At 42.4% G+C, this 17405-nt stretch overlaps 1 protein-coding gene across 1 annotated transcript; it reads right to left on the bottom strand.

Annotated features, from left to right (window-relative positions):
• Positions 1 to 217: 217 nt before the first annotated feature.
• Positions 218 to 3959, bottom strand: LOC311112504 (zona pellucida sperm-binding protein 3-like; the record flags this gene model as incomplete). Its single annotated transcript, XM_084155637.1, has 9 exons — positions 218 to 345; positions 609 to 731; positions 854 to 957; positions 1122 to 1213; positions 1416 to 1533; positions 1944 to 2121; positions 3092 to 3195; positions 3288 to 3406; positions 3714 to 3959. 9 exons carry the CDS (start codon positions 3957 to 3959, stop codon positions 218 to 220), a joined length of 1212 nt encoding a protein of 403 aa, XP_084011763.1.
• Between the last annotated feature and the right edge of the window lie 13446 nt (positions 3960 to 17405).

The raw sequence follows: 17405 nt of genomic DNA, 5'->3' as shown, positions 1-17405 counted from the left end.
ACAGCCTCAATAACATTAATTAACCAAATAAAATGGTATTCCAGGTCATCTTCTTTGCGGTCGCGCTGCACATCTTGCTGCATCATATCAAATGGACTTTATGGGATCTGATAATCCGCCTCAGCGCAACTATGATTTAATGATCTGGATCATACCCTATTCCAAAGATGTAAAAAAGACTGCAGACAATTCAAGTCAGTTCAGAACATGTTTATTGTCATCTACATGGTTGTTGCCTGTGGGGCTTGCGTAGCCTCAAATACAGCAATGTCGCCAGTGCAGTGAGCGAGACCACTCCCACAGCTGCACACACAGCAGCCAGCAGTATCATCATGAGAGACACGCCTGAGGAAGGAAGTGAAATTATTTCACTCAGAATATAATTCAACTTTATCATAAACTCAGTAATTACAACATTTCTGTCAAAATGCTTACCTACAAGCGCTAGCTTATAGCATGGGTTTTTAGCAGTTTCTCAAAGCTTCAGTTTGAAATAGGGAGGTATCTTAACTTGTCCAATAAGAACACAGATTTTTACTCACCATTGCTAAATGTTTTTTTAAAGTGTGCCCTAATGAACAACTACAGCCAATGCAAAAGTCCTTCACCTGTTGTGCTCTGGTAGTTGACCTCTAGTTGAGACGCCTGCTCCTCAGGGAACTCATCCATCTGTAGCCAGTCAGAGTCCTGGACTAAGATGGGACCGAGGGCAGCCTCCGCTTCCCAACTATCTGTTGTGAAACAGTAATAAGTCAGTGTACACAATCGGATGGGGAAGAGATGCAAGCTAGACTCCACTTGATAGAAAAACACCACCAACATTGATGACCAAATCATAAACGTCAAAGCTTACTCTGGTAGAATACATTGTCAGTCGGCAGACTCCTCCCCTTTCTCATGCCACAGGTGGAGTCACAGCAGCCACACACCTGGTCATCTCCACCTGCTGAAACCCACCTTAGAGGAAGAAAAACAAGACACCAGTTCAGAAAATACAAACAAATTAAAACCATGTATAGCTTTGGGTTCTAGCTCTATACAAATCCAATATATAAACATCCAGGTTTGCAGTATTATAGTTGTGCCCATGTGCAGTATAAACTCAATCCCCATAGACAAACCGGTTTCCCTCTGTAGTAAACGAGCAAGCCTTGTGTTCTGAGTCAATGGAAGCAGAGGCCGACCTTGCTCTCAGATGACATGTGATGTACATCTATAAGAAGGTAGGAGAGATATTACTTGTACAGGGGTGTGTTCATTAGAGTAAACAGAAAATCAAAGTCAGTGTTTCTTATTAGACAAGTCCAGGTGTTTCCCGTTTGTTTTCTTCCATTTAATGCCTAATGAACAAGACAGATGAGTACAGTACATACCGACTAAAAATAAAACCTTCAGGTGAATGTATTGTTACTCACAGAGCTCCTCTCATCTTGGTGGAACCTGAAGGCCTCAAGCTGAAACTGGAGTTTGTCATCCTCAGTTTGCTGCAGGAAGTGGGACATGGAGCCTGTCTGTCTGGCATCAGTCAGACACCTGATGGGATGAAATAAAAACAAAGTTTCATTTACATTCACAATATACAGCTATAATATACAACCCCACCTAAAGTTTCATTTACATTCACAATATACAACCCCACCTCTTTAAGGAATACCTGGGATAGGATAAAGTATTCCTTCTAACCCCCCCCCCCCCCCCCCCCCCAAATTGTAAAGTGGTTATCCCACTGGCTATAGGGTGAACGCACCAATTTGTGAGTCGCTCTGGCTAAGAGCGTCTGCTAAATGACGTTAATGTGCCCTTGAGCAAGGCACTTAACCCTAATTGCTCCTGTAAGTCGCTCTGGTTAAGAGCGTCTGCTAAATGACTAAAATGTAAATGTAAATGTAATACAGAAGTACGATAAGCTGGAAGGGGAACACACACACGCACCGCTCACGCACCCATGGTTCTCAATGAAGGAATATCTAGGTTTAGAGGCCATTTCAGGGGCCAGCGTAGCCACACAGCTGTCCACGTAGACACGGAGAGTTGTGTGGTGGGCTTGGATAATGGAGGCTTCAATGTTCATGACATGCCCCAGAAAGTAGACACTGGAGGGCCTCTCAAATTGCCAGTCATCTGAAAGAGAAAAAAGCTAAAGCAGCAAGAGCCCCACAGTGGATGTGTCATAATACCCATAAAACCAAGAGGTCAAGCAGGGAAATGGTTCCAGTTGTTTTTCCACCATTCCTTTTCCCCATAGGGGATTTTAGAAAACTTAAAATAAGGGCTGTGTTTTGTTTAAGCTTACCCTGGCGTGACGTTTTGATAGCCATGTAAATCGCTCTCGGACCAGGTTACTTTTATCAATATATTCTGCTCTATTTACTCTGATTCTAAAATGCTAATTAGCATCAATGTAGACATACGCAAGACTACAAATCCCTGCAAGGTCCTGCACGTCATCTCTAGCTGACACCTTTGCTAACAGGTATTGTGTTAATTTTAAACTTGCACAAGACAGTACACAGAATTGTCAATTTAAAGATTTAGCCATTTTTTTTTTTCATTTAGCTAACATTAGATAGTTAATCCAGAGATTCTTACCTTTGCCTTGATTCGGCAGTCTCGTCCAGATCATGGCATTTGTAGCGCTTTATGATAGCCACATTAGCAGCTAATTAGCATTTACTTTGGGGGTAGATACAGGCGAATATATTAATAAAAGTGACTGTCCTAGAGAGATTGACACAGTTATCAAAACGTCATGCCATGGTAAGCCTACACAAAAATCCCCTATGGGAAAAATGAATGATAGAAAAAATTATTGGAACCATTTCCCTGTTTGACCGCTAGGTTTTATGGGTATTATGACTCATACGTTGGTACTCTATAACCCAAAATGGCAGAGGTCAACTTTAAAGGAGTAGTCTCACCTTTACTTCCAGTCAAAAATGCAGCCCCTGCACTTGTTTTGAAAGTTTGAGGGTGGGTATTGGCGACTAAGAATTTGCTTAGCTTCTTGGTCAAATGTGTTCACAGAATCTCAAGTTCCTACTGGAGTGATGAAAGTTAGATTGCACCTTTAAAGCCCATGTTCTATACCCACCTGTCATGAGCCTGAGAGAAAATACCAACTGCTGCTCTGCAACCTTGGTGGAGGCATAGGGAACCCAGGTAGGCTTCAGAGCATTACTGGTCACATTGTGCTTCCTGATGGATACAAACATTTTACAGCAAGAGCCGGGTTGTGTTCATTAGAACAAACATGGAAATCATTTGAAAAGAGAGACGAAAGTCCTTACTTTTGATAATGGCATTCAACTCCAACCTCAGCATAATTTGTTCTTACAATGGGAGTGCCTTCAACTGGTGTTGGTGTGTAGATAAGGGTAAAGGTATAGATGAGTACATCCTCGGTTATCTAAAGAAAACAAAGTCACTTTCCAGCACTGCATATCGTACTACAACACCACTAAGCATCAATACAATCCACTCTTCCCTGTACAAAGACAGTGACTCTGGAATCTACAGATGTTCTGTTCCATTTCTCATTCCAAACTAAACATGTTGCCAATAACAATTACCAATACAGAACCCATTCAATGTGAATGAGCCTTATCAATATACAGTATAACTTAATGTGTGTTCTTTTGTAGCTTGCAACACGTATGGAACTGAACTATTCTTTGTACAAATTCCCCACACACAGACACTAGGCCCAAACATACCGTTAGTGTGCTCCTACATTCTTGCAGCTCAGACTCAAACAGCAGCCTCTGGTCAGCATGGTCAAACTCTGTGGACGTGCAGCCTCCCAGGGTCAGATCAGACGGTCGGATCAACTGACCGTTCCCTAGGAAATCCTGCTTGACCTCCACCCGAACCATGTCCTCCCCGCACTGGACCGCTACGCTGGTGGCAGACACTGGATTCTTCAGCTCAAACTCCACAGGCACTTTGGCCTCCTTCACCATATGGTTCAGTACTGGGCCCTGCACAGACTGTTTCCCTAGTTGAAACACCTGTTGCTTTCTGGCAGGCTGTTGAGATTCATATTTTACAGGCACCTGGGTTGGTTTTTTGACAGGGTTTCTATATTCAAACTGTATAGGAGATGGTGCAAGTTTCCGGTGCTCAGCTTGGACAGGGATTTGAACAGGTATCCTTTGTTCAAATGGCATAGGGGTCTGAATAGGCCTGAATAAGTCTTGGGTGGGCATCCGTGAGTGTGTGCTCACAGGCTCTTCTGCTTGCTGCTGTGGACCATAGCTGACAAAGTCAGATGTTTCTTGAATACGTGATGGCATTGGAAAAAGCAAACTCTGGGCATCACTGAATGACTTGAATGAGACAAGCACAACAAACCAAACCAAATCTACACTCAACCCCATTCTGATTTTTGACATAGTGTCTGTTGTGAATTCAATGATATTTCATTTTAAAGCAGAATCTTGGAGCTTGCTCCCGGCTCCTCCCTCTTGTCGTTAGTGAAATTGCATTCCAGCCCAGGAGAATTGCACACGATTATGGGTGTGTCTCAATACTCTTTCATGGTTTTCTTTCCTTGTCTCCTGTCACTCATAGAGGGTAGGACATGAAAGGACTCAACACTATTGAGATGCACCCTCAGTATGACTGACTTTTGCTTATAGTCTTTTCACTGGTCGTTATCCTAATTAGTTGCAGCACTTGCCTGTTTTTTAGCAAAATACGTTGAAGATTAAATTATATAACTGAATGATATTTCCTACCATTTACTATTTATAGTTTTGGTTATGACAAGAGGAAAGATAATTAGGGCTGTCAAACGATTCAAACATGTAATCAAATTAATCGCAGGATTTGCTGTGATAAAATTCTGAATTTGCTCAAATTAATTTGTAATTTAAGATTTTTCATATTAAAACAGAGTGAGTGCCCTTTTATGAGCCCTATGAGGAAAAGCCACCTCACCCTGGGGGTTTGAAGCCAGGCCTCTATACGGTGATCTTAAACGTCTACGTCAGATGATCAAGTGGCTCCAGTGGCTTGAAGAATGTGGGCTGTGTGTGTGTGTTAGGTGATCTATGATCGTTCCCAGTGGGGCATCAGATGGAGGAGAGTGTGAGGGACAGTGAGCAGGTCTCATCTGGGGCCTATATGAGCTGTCAACAGGCCTGTCAATCACACCTAAGGGGCGGGGAGACAGAGGGGACAGGAAGTACATGGCCCCAGTCTTTATGGTTGAATTCTAATACGAAAATGTCCTCACTCATTGACCTCTACCCTTGTTGATTTTCTTGTAAAGAAATAAAAGAAATGCTTGGATGGGTATCAAGAATGTGGCAATAATATAGCAGAAATGTTGTCTAGGCTTCAGTTCAACAGGCTAACCCAGTCTTGTGTGAAGATGACTCGGGTTTAAACACACAAAAAGAAACATCACATATTAACCTGCAAGGACTGTTCTTGGAAGAATCAGCAAACCCATCTCCCATAACACAATACTGTAGCCACCTTTGCGTTGAAATACCGGAATACATTATCTTTCCCCAGCCGTTTTTTCCCAAAAGACATCCCACCTGAAAAGCCTCTATTGTCAGGAACTGGCTGCTATCTCCCAATCAGCAGGCAAACAAAAGGCAGAGGAGAGAATAGAGACTATAGCCCTGAGATGAGTCTGCAGCTGTCCCAAATGCTACACCCTATTCCGGTCTGTCAGTGCACTATATAGGGAATAGGGTGCCATTTAGGATGCAATCGGAGTCTGAGCTCCAGTCTGTCAGTCAGCTCCCTTGGTCCATTTCTCCATCCAACTTAGTTAACAGGCTCTAATGTGGCCCTTGGGGAGCCCTAATTTGGCTCCTGAGGGCCTCCAAATAGGGCCTGGCAACCTCTACGCCTCTGTTTCCAATAAGCCTGGCCCATCTAGCGCTGAAGAGGAGTGCAGGAAGCAGGTAACAGAGACACCCCCCCCCCCCCACACACACACACAGACATACTCTGCCTCACCAGCAGACCAGCTGCTTATGTGTTTAGCTTATTTTCTTCCTTTTTTATCTCTTTAGTACATTTTCACAACTTTTGGTACAAAACACCAAACTGGTCACACAGCCAGTCTTTCATGCAAAACCTGTCATTGTGCATTCATTTGGATTGTAAACCTCTCACCACAACCATTGAGTCTAAATATAAGTTTATGAAATGTAAAGAGAACATTGGTTTAATCACCTAAACACAATGAGATCTTTTCAATTTAGTTGTTTTAACTACCAGTTAATCCAATAGCAAACAATGCAAGACACGCGTTTCAAATCGCCCTTAGAAAAGCTGAAAGCAATATACTACAGTACTGTAAATTACAGTTTTCACATTGGGCAATACACTTACATTACCCAACAAAATTGACAGAAAATCTATAATTTCCATAATATCTACAGTGCCTTGCAGAAGTATTCATCCCCCTTGGCGTTTTTCTTATTTTGTTGCATTACAACCTGTAATTTAAATGGATTTTTATTTGGATTTCATGTAATGGACAAAATTGTCAAAATTGGTGAAGTGAAATGAAAAAAATAACTTATTTCAAAAAATTCTAAAAAATTTATAACGGAAAGGTGGTGCATGCATTTGTATTCACCCCCTTTGCTATGAAGCCCCTAAATAAGATCTGGTGCAACCAATTACCTTCAGAAGTCACATAATTAGTTAAATAAAGTCCACCTGTGTGCAATCTAAGTGTCACATGATCTCAGTATATATACACCTGTTCTGAAAGGCCCCAGAGTCTGCAACACCACTAAGTAAGGGGCACCACCAAGCAAGCGGCACCATGAAGACCAAGGAGCTCTCCAAACAGGTCAGGGACAAAGTTGTGGAGAAGTACAGATCAGGTTTGGATTATAAAAAAGTATCCGAAACTTTGAACATCTCACAGAGCACCATTAAATCCATTATTAAAAAATGGAAAGAATGTGGCACCACAACAAACCTACCAAGAGAGGGCTGCCCACCAAAACTCACGGACCAGGCAAGGAGGGCATTAATCAGAGAGGCAACAAAGAGACCAAAGATAACCCTGAAGGAGCTGCAAAGCTCCACAGCGGAGATTGGAGTATCTGTCCATAGGACCACTTTAAGCCGTACACTCCACAGAGCTGGGCTTTACCGAAGAGTGGCCAGAAAAAAGCCATTGCTTAAAGAAAGAAATAAGCGAAAACACGTTTGGTGTTCACCAAAAGGCATGTGGGAGACTCCCCAAACATATGGAAGACGGTACTCTGGTCAGATGAAACTAAAATTGAGATTTTTGGCCATCAAGGAAAACACTACGTCTGGCGCAAACCCAACACCTCTCATCACCCCGAGAATACCATCCCCACAGTGAAGCATGGTGGTGGCAGCATCATGCTGTGGGGATGTTTTTCATCGGCAGGGACTGGGAAACAGGTCAGAATTGAAGGAATGATGGATGTCACTAAATACAGGGAAATTCTTGAGGGAAAACTGTTTGTCTTCCAGAGATTTGAGACTGGGACAGAGGTTAACCTTCCAGCAGGACAATGACCCTAAGCATACTGCTAAACAAACACTTGAGTGGTTTAAGGGGAAACATTTAAATGTCTTGGAATGGCCTCAATCCAATTGAGAATCTGTGGTATGACTTAAAGATTGCTGTACACCAGCGGAACCCATCCAACTTGAAGGAGCTGGAGCAGCTTTGCCTTGAAGAATGGGCAAAAATCCCTGTGGCTAGATGAGCCAAGCTTATAGAGACATACCAAGATACTTGCAGCTGTAATTGCTGCAAAAGGTGGCTCTACAAAGTATTGACTTTGGGGTGGTGAATAGTTATGCATGCTCAAGGTCTTATTTCACAATTAAAATTACTTTGCATCTTCAAAGTGGTAGGCATGTTGTGTAAATCAAATGATACTACCCCCAAAAAATCTATTTTAATTCCAGGTTGTGAGGCAACAAAATAGGAACAATGCCAAGGGTGGTGAATACTTTCGCAAGCCACTGTATCCAATGTGTAATCAAAGGTGTGATCAATGAAGATATCCTCTACAAGCATTCATGCAATTATATTTGAAAAATAAAATGTGTTTTTTTGCAACATAGGTGTAGTGTCTAATCAAATGTAAGAAATTAAATGAAACATTAAAAGAATGAAAATAATACATAACATTTAGCACGCATTAATTTGCATCAAGCCTGTCTTGAGCGTTGGGCCATAAATTCTCATCCAGAGTGAATGTCCTCATTGTTTATGCACCGCGGGAATTCAAGCTTGACATTGGTCTGCATTGTCGTCGCATGCCTCATCCATGGCCAGAAGGAGGGTGGTACGCTCATCGGGATGGCGATCGTACACCTTCCACCCCCATTCTTGAATAGGGTTGAGGAAAGGAGAGTATGGGTGCAGGTATAGGGTCACGAATCAGGGATGGGCCCGAAACTATGCCTGAACCACCCCTGCATAGTGGAACTTGACACAATGACATAGGTGACCCATTCACCTTGACAGGCCTGCCCAATTTCATTGAGAAACACAATGAGGTGTGCAGCATTGTAGGATCCAAGTAATGGTCTACGTCCTACCAAACCATCTTCAGCGATAGCTGCTCATATGGAGATGTTTCCACCACGTTGTCCAGGCACTTGGACGGTCGCCCGTTGGCCAATGAGGTTCCGCCCACGGCGTTGAGTTTTGGCCAGGTTGAATCGCGCTTCATCAACAAATATATACTTGTGATGGTTCACAGCAGCATCAAGCACCATCACCCTCTAAGAATATATTTTAGTTAGACATTTTACAGTATAGGTCCAATATGATACTGTAAAGTAGCATGTTCATCAAATAGTAACAGTAATACAGTATATAGTGCTTTACCTGAACATACTCGGCCCACAGTCATTTCACCCGGTCGTTGTTTCTCTCAAAAGGCAACAGGTAAATGTGTTTCATAGATACCTGGTGCCTCTTAAAAAGGCAGGCGATTGTTGGTAGGCTGATGGATGCCACATAGGCAAAAAGGTGTCATCGTTTTCCTCAATGGCGTGCTTTATTTCGGACAGCCGTAGGTTATTCCTGGCCCTCACCATGTCCACCACTGCACCCTCCCCTGCTGGTTGGTCAGCACACGGCCACCACCATGGGGTCTTCTGTCAATTCAGAGGGTACACCCAAGTATACTGTCAATAGATCATTCTGTAAGAATAATTTAACTTGTTTTGTGAATTTACATGAATTACAATATGTAATTTACTGTAAATGTAATGGTAAAGCATAGTGCATATCCTGCAGGCTTACTGGTTTTCTAGGCAAAATGTTCTCATGATCAAATTGACAGTTGATCTTTTCAGATTGGGGTGAACTAATCTAGCAGCCTCTGCCATGGTAAGGCCTCTGTTTATCACATGGTCAATGACGATGGCCTGGACTTCATTAGACAACAGTTCCCTGCAGTCTACCGCCTTCTCTCTGATGTCCACCTCTTTGACGGGCCCCTTGTCCACAAATTCTTTGCTGTCTATCCTGCTCCATGTTGAAAGAAATTGAAAGTGTTCACACACACCCTTTTATATGGTGACCAATTGTGGTTACCACTATGTGAAATCAATTAGCAATAACGAGTAGTCATTATGTATGGTTATCATGTATCATACACGTAATTTGTTTATACTTTACAAGTACAGATTTTATTTCTGTAGTTTGCAAAATCCATATATAGTAGACAAAGCAGTTTAAAATCTATAGGTTTACCAAATGGTTAAGTGATTAACCATTAAGCGCAGTTGGATTAGGTGATGGTCAAATGTATTTAAACAAATGAGAAGAGAATCATATGAAAAGTTTTGTGAGCATTGCATTGTGAAAGGCAATTACTTTATATGAAAGGTATTTCTAGATGAAACACTGATTAGGTTTGGTGAAAAAGTAACTGTGTGATTTTGTGTGTTGTACTTAAAGTTTTGAAAAACTTTTGAGTTTTGTACTAAGAGTTGTGAAATTTGACCATATACTTGTGAAAATAGACTGGGGATTGGGGAAAGCTGTTGACCATAGGAGGGCACCGTGCTGCTCAATTGCCCCACCTTGTCTGACTTTGCACTCCAAGGGATATAGTCACCGATATCTAGTTTTACGTTTTTTATTAGTCATATGTACGGGATACACATGGTATACACCGTCCAATGAAATGCTTACTTGCAGGTTCTTTCTCAACAATGCAATAACAATAAGAAATAATAAAATACAAGAATAAGTTGTTCTTTGATTGAGATCCTAAAATTCAGCTACATGGGTTCTATACTTACATTTACCAGACGTTCTTATTCAGAGCGACTTACAGGAGCAATTAGGGTTAAGTGCCTTGCTCAAGGGCACATCGACAGATTTTTCACCTAGTCGGCTCGGGGATTAGAACCAGCGACCTTTCGGTTACTGGCACAACGCTCTTAACCACTAAGCTACCTGCCGCCCCATAATTCTATAATACACCTACTCAGATTTCACATGGACACAGAGTAGCAGTAGCATTGGCATTGTCCTCTCATGAGCCTCATCAAAAAGTGTTGTCTGTGTGTGGACAATGTAAATGGGATGGAAGACAGCACAGATGTTCTGTAACACCAACACACTCACACACACACACCAGCAGTAATACACACTTATACTACAACATAATTTGCTGACTTCGCAAAGTCAGAAATGGGGTGATTTGGCCACTGCTCCACAGTGGAACATGTGGTTAATGGTTATCAGACTCATTTAGGATGTGTAGGAGATAGAAAGAGTTGTAGCCTTCTGCTTTGGGGGAAGGTAATTGTTCAAGATCAGCAGCTTTATTGCTTGGTCATTATCATTCCCCAAAGATGATTGCAAAATGTGGAGGCTGGTTGGGACATGGTTGGATTTTGTGAGGGTTTTATCGGGCCATCCTCTCCCAGTGACTTCCTTTGCAGTCTTGGCATCTGTGATGATGTTATTTTACTATCATTAAAGCATAGCTGCATGCTTTATGGTCACTGATACACTGTACAATTGTCTTGTATTATGTTCCATTGGGGGCAGTTTTTAGTTTTGGTTAGAATGTGGTGGAGAATGAGAATAGGTAGAGACTAAAAGGTAGAGGAAGAAAACTATAGAAGAGAGGGGAGGAGATAAAGAGAGAGAGGAGAGAGAGAGAGAGAGAGAGAGAGAGAGAGGAGAGGAGAGAGAGAGAGAGAGAGAGAGAGAGAGAGAGAGAGAGAGAGAGAGAGAGAGAGAGAGAGACGGAGAGAGAGAGAGAGAGAGAGAGAGAGAGAGAGAGGGGGGGGGAAGAGACGGAGAGAGAGAGAGAGAGAGAGAGAGAGAGAGGGGAGAGACGGAGAGAGAGAGAGAGAGAGAGAGAGAGAGAGAGAGAGAGAGAGAGAGAGACGGAGAGAGAGAGAGAGAGAGAGAGAGAGAGAGAGAGAGAGAGAGAGAGAGAGAGAGAGAGAGAGAGACACAGACAGACAGACAGACAGACAGACAGACAGACAGACAGACAGACGGGAAGAAAGAGAAAGAGAAAAAGAGAACGAGAGAAAGAAAGAGAAAAAGGGAGAGACTGCATGATGATGTTTTACTGCGGAGAGAAGGATAACAGAGAGAGGGCAGGTCTGCCAGGTGCTGGTCTGCTGGTCATCCCAGTGGGAGATTCAATGGGTTTGTCCCAAATGGCACACTATTCCCTATTTAGTGCACTATGTTTGACCAGGGCTCAATTGTTTCTGTTGTTATCCCTAAAGGAGGAGCTCCTTCTGACTTAGATAAATACCGTCCAATTTCCAAATGATCTTGCCTTTCCAAAGTTTTAGAATCCCTAGTCAACTCACAGCTAAGAACTTTTTTAACTTCTCACTCTATTCTTAATGTGCACCAATCCGGTTTTAGACCTGGACCAACAGTAGCGCCGTTTCAGCTGCTACGCTTGTTTTACATGATGTGTTAAATTGCTTAGATCATAAAAATAATTGTGCTGTATGTATAGAACTTTCCAAGGCCTTCGACATTGTTGACCATGTTCTCATTCAAAGGTTGACTGAAATAGGCCTGGATCAGGCTTCTTGCAAGTGGTTTGAGAATGATCTGTCAGACAGGACACAATGTGTGATTTCTGATGGTGTTAAGTCTAGTTTCCTGGATATAAAGAAAGGTGTACCGCAGGGTTCGGTATTGGGACCTGTTCTCTTTGCCATTTATTTAATGATATTGATCTATCTGTTAAAATATGTAATATTCATCTGTATGCAGAAGATATTGTTATTATATGCCATAGCACCAACTGTAGACCCCACCCCCCCGGTGATATCCTATGGAATTATCCATATAATGACCTAATGTATACTGAGTATACAAAACATTAGGAACACCTTCCTAATATTGAATTGCACCCCCTTTTGCCCTCAGAACAGCCTCATTTAGACAGAGACATGGAATCATACAACAAGGCTCTTTGATTCACGGCCCATCAGACTCCATTTCCAGCAGATTAGCAGAGAAGAAGGGTCTGGCTGTTCCACCACAGCTCTAATGTACTGTTATTAAAGATGTGCATCACACCACGTCCCCGCAGACCACACCAGACCACAAACACACACGGCCGCAGGCAGGCAGGCACACGCACGCAAGCACACACGTCACACACATACACACTAAAATAATATTCTCAGTCTCCGGCATAGCTGCTGTATCATTTAGCAAAACGGTGCAATGACGTAACATGGGGCTGATAGAGGGAGGTTGATAGTTTAGACTTGGTCTGTGTCCCAAATAGCACCCTATTCCCTATGTAGTCAAAAGTAGTGCACCGTATAGGGAATAGGGTGCCATTTGGTTTAAACCCTTGGTCCAGTGTTACACAACTCAGATTCGTAAATGGTAGCCTACGTACAGTGCATTTTTGACCAGGGCCACCCTGTTTTTTGTCTCTATAGTAAAGAGATACAGTGCATTCGGAAAGTATTCAGACCCCTTCACTTTTTCTACATTTTGTTACATAACAGCCTTATTCTAAAATTGATTAAATCTACAAACAATACCCCATAATGACCAAGCAAAAATAGATTTTTAGAAATGTTCCTCTGACACATTAGTGCGGCTGGCTTCCTGGTTAAGCGGGCGGGTGTTATGAAGCGCGGTTTAGCGGGTCATGTTTCGGGGGACGCATGACTCGACATTCGCCTCCCGAGCCCGTTGGGGAGTTGCAGCGATGAGACAACATCAAAATTAGGAGAAAAATTGGGTAAAATATTATAATAATCCCTTGCCCTCCCACACACGCACGTGTGCACGTACACGCGCACACACACACACACACACACACACACACACACCAGAGCAAAGTTTATGCCTCCTGTCATTTATACAGCAACCGAACCCCTTTTGTTTAATAAACAATTTGTCAGTGATGAATCGAAAGCCAACTCTAATTTGATTACCCATGAAACGGGGCAGTCGGCGGATATGCATGGGACTTTTTACTTTCTTTGTGAGGGTAAACAGAAATGTTATAGCCAGTGAGTGAGTGCAATGCAAAATGCTGTGTGTGTGTGTGTGTGTGTGTGTGTGTGTGTGTGTGTGTGTGTGTGTGTGTGTGTGTGTGTGTGTGTGTGTGTGTGTGTATGTGTGCACACTGCCTGCATATGTGGAGAAGCAATCCTTAGGGGCTTGCAATTACATCTAAATGACATAATCAGTCAAGATGGATGACTGCCTCCCGTCCAGAGTGTTTTGAACTCTCAGCCGATCCAACTCAATCACGTCTGGAGGGAAATGATGGAATGTCTAATGGTTTTCCTCTGTGTTGCTCTTATTCCTTCTCCTTTTCACATAACTTGATTGTGATTGTGGTTTACTGACTCTACTTACCTATCTGAAGGAGACTGATGTAACTAAAGATGGAATGTGTTTTTTGTCCATAGTCTAGGGCTGCGTCTCAAATGTAACCCTGTACCCCTTTATTGTGCAGAACCTGGTCAAAAGTAGTGTATCCTTCTATATAGGGCAGGGATGATGGGGGTGGGGCCAACTTTGATGGGGTGGGGGCCACAAACCCCCCCCAAAAAAACACATCCATACCCGTACATCTAACCTTTAGGGGGCCCTAAGTGAAATTTTGTTTCCCCAACCTTGCGAGTAAAACATTTTAGCGGCCCACCTCTTGACAGTGGAGAGAAAGAATTCAAGTTTTAGAGTAAATTTTTTGCATTTCTATAAATTTTTCCATGGGGCGTAGAGAACATGTTGCAATTTTAAAGCAAGTTTGCTGCAAATCTACACATTTTGCCATGGGGAGCAGTGAAATTTAGAACTAATTTTGTCATCGACTGCTATTCTACAACATTTTCCAGATGGTGGAGAGCAATGTTTGCAGTTTTTAATATGATATCTAGGTGAGAGTGACTAACAAAGTCAATGGGGGCACCCCGGTCGGTAATTCGACCATGATTATTACAAGTTTAGCTAGACTAATTTAGCAATCTAAAAAATTAAAGCTGATATGGGCTAATTGACTGTCAGTGACTGACATAAGAAGAGAAAAATTGCTGATGCACAACCAAATTTCGAAATTGCACCTTGTGTATTCTATTATTTTAACTCTCAACAGTAAGTTGTATTTGGAAATGAATCCGCAGCCCTACAAAAGGGGGGACACAGGCCACCACATGCCCCTCCCTGATATAGGGAATAGTGTGCAATTTTTTGTGATTTTCCCCCTTACCTTTTCACATAACTTGATATTGTCTGTGGTTTACTGACTCTGCTTGCTTACATATCTGAAGGACTGAAGTAACTCTAAGATGGAATGTTTTTTTTATGCCTTTGTAGTGCTATTATTTAAAGGTCTAGGAATGACAAACTTGTGTAGTGTTGACTGTTTTCACACATTAGATTTGGTTATAAGGGTCCTCAGCTCTAGGTGGCACTGTGGGACAAAATGTTAACTACACCAATCACTACTCTGGCTCCATGCTTTAGGTGTAGGGTGAAGTTGCCTCTAGTGTAGATCTGGGGTTGGGGAGGGGAAGCTGATCTTAGATCTGTAGAGGAAACCTCACCTCAGAGCTCACGGTTTACATAAGGGGCGACAGAGTGAGTATTGTTTGTTATTTTAATGTCAGCACTCTGGGAGAGCTTGGTTGTACAGTACTTGCTGAAAGTTACAGTCATGTTATACAATATTAAAGGATCAAAGAGTTGGTTTATTGTAACAGAACCTTACTCAGTGTTGGAGTAGGTCTGTTTGGTGTAGCTATATATTTTTTTTACATTCAAAGGGGCAATCTGGATGGATGGATGGTCCTTGCATCCATAGCTCTGTCTATGAATTTGGTTACATTTCTCCAGCCCCATCTCGCAACCGTACCAAAACAGTGGTGGGGTGACCGCTTTGTTGTTGAATGAATCCTAGATTTCCCCTTCAACAGAAGATCTCTTTCGCAAGAGTTCAGGACAATACTACATAGCTGTGGAGTGAACAGTGAAGAGCTGTAGTCTAAATCTGAAGTGAGCACAGTAATAGTCAACACGGTGCTTCATTTGCAGCCATTGCAGAGACATCAAGAAAAAAAAAATTAATCAAGGTGTCTCTGTCATATTCTTTTCAATTTATAAAATGAGCGGTTGAGAAACCCTGCAAAAGCTATAACCACGGTTGCCTTGTTTTTTGGCTTCCATCAAACAAACCTTTCAAGCGTGAATTGTTTCTGTTCCTCCCGACGCTGTGACATCATCAGAACCGCTGGTACAGTGCCACATCCACATCTCCCATGGGAGCCTCATCATTACCCACAATTCCAGGGTTGGCGAAGAGGAGACTCTCTGCCTGGTGAAGCCGCCGCTGCCGCCGTCCTCGCTCTGTGCCATGCTGTCTGTCACACAGGAGAACAAGACAGATATTTCGGTTACGAAAAACAAACAAACAACATAAAAATAGACATGATCTGTGATGGGAAAAACAAATCTACGTGTCAATGGTTGATATTTGAGATGAAATTGAGTGTGATAGGCACATTTCCTCTGATCTTTTGATTTCTTTGGAAACAGGATGAAACACTAATGCAAGGCGGTGCTATTTTCCCAGTAGATTATTTTATATATTTTTTGTTTCCCTATGATCTAGGCTAACCAACCTGGGCCAGTCCAATACCCTTTTCACACTACTGTGACGACCCAAACCATTTTCTTTTCATATTGTCCTTTCCAGAACGTTCCAGCTGCTATGGTGGATATGTAACCAGGCCAACCCAGCTCGGCTTGGTTCGATGATATAACATACTGTACATAACCGGCTTTGAGCTGTATGTATAGCTTTCCTAGCCAGACACAAGTTCAAGTTTAATTCAAGTTCAATGTAAGTACAAGCACATACATGAGGGGATGATTTCAAGACTATAACCTAATCCAGGCTTGTCGACCTACCCTAACCTAACCCACCTGCCCTACACCAACCTATAGCCTACAGTACGTGTAATAACCACTAGTTACCTTAGGTATTGCCTATTTTCCATCCACTGTCTGTGCTCTTCAGTGCCAGATAGTGTTTGTGTGTATCTCAAAGTCATCTCAAAGCCCCCACAAACATAACAGTCAAACAGTTGCCCTCCTTTCCTGCAACACAACAGCCATTAGAATGCAAACACCCACGCCACAACGATCAGTGAAAACAAGACAGAAACATATGACTCTGAGAAAGCACCCATGGCAGAAAAATCATTCATTCCTAATGTCAGCCCCGATCTTGACAATGACAAACGGTGAAAGGACTCAGAGGAGGAAAATAATTTCTGAAACCCTCCAGGTGCCATTTGAGAGATATTTACCTTGTAAAGATCTTGACATTTCACTGTGACTGTCTAATAATATCCTGTTTATGAATAACAGTGTGTGTGGAGTGTCTCGGGGTCCGAGGTAGCTGTTAGAGGAAGATATTGATTGCTCCTGCGGGAATGAAAACTGCCGCCAAGATATAGACACCTGCAGAGAGACTTTCTCATGGATGATCCCTTAGCCTTGTCAAAGGGGTTTACCCTTGCGTGTGTGTGTGTGTGCGCCTACCTACGGTCAGACTCAATGGACTGAATTATTGACATGATGATTTAAAACGCTTCTCTTATAAGTCAGTAACAAAGAATTATACTGTTATATTGTTTGTTGGTCTTTTTATGATGAATAGGGCATACTGCGCATTAAATCAATGTGTGGCATTACATACTTTAGCTACCTTTATTCTGCATTTTTACATTTTAGCAGACGCTCTTATCCAGAGTGACTTACAGTTAGTGCATACATTTATTTTTTTCATACTGGTCCCCCGTGGGAATCGAACCCACAACCCTGGCGTTGCAAGCACCATGCTCTACCAACTGAGCTACATGGGATTCTACTTTCAGAAATGTAACGAAATTGT

The sequence above is a fragment of the Coregonus lavaretus genome, assembly GCF_964263955.1.
Source record: "Coregonus lavaretus genome assembly, chromosome: 38".
Classification (NCBI taxonomy): domain Eukaryota; kingdom Metazoa; phylum Chordata; class Actinopteri; order Salmoniformes; family Salmonidae; genus Coregonus; species Coregonus lavaretus.
The sequence above is the reverse complement of the archived record's forward strand: the minus strand, read 5'-3'. Positions and strand labels throughout refer to the sequence as shown.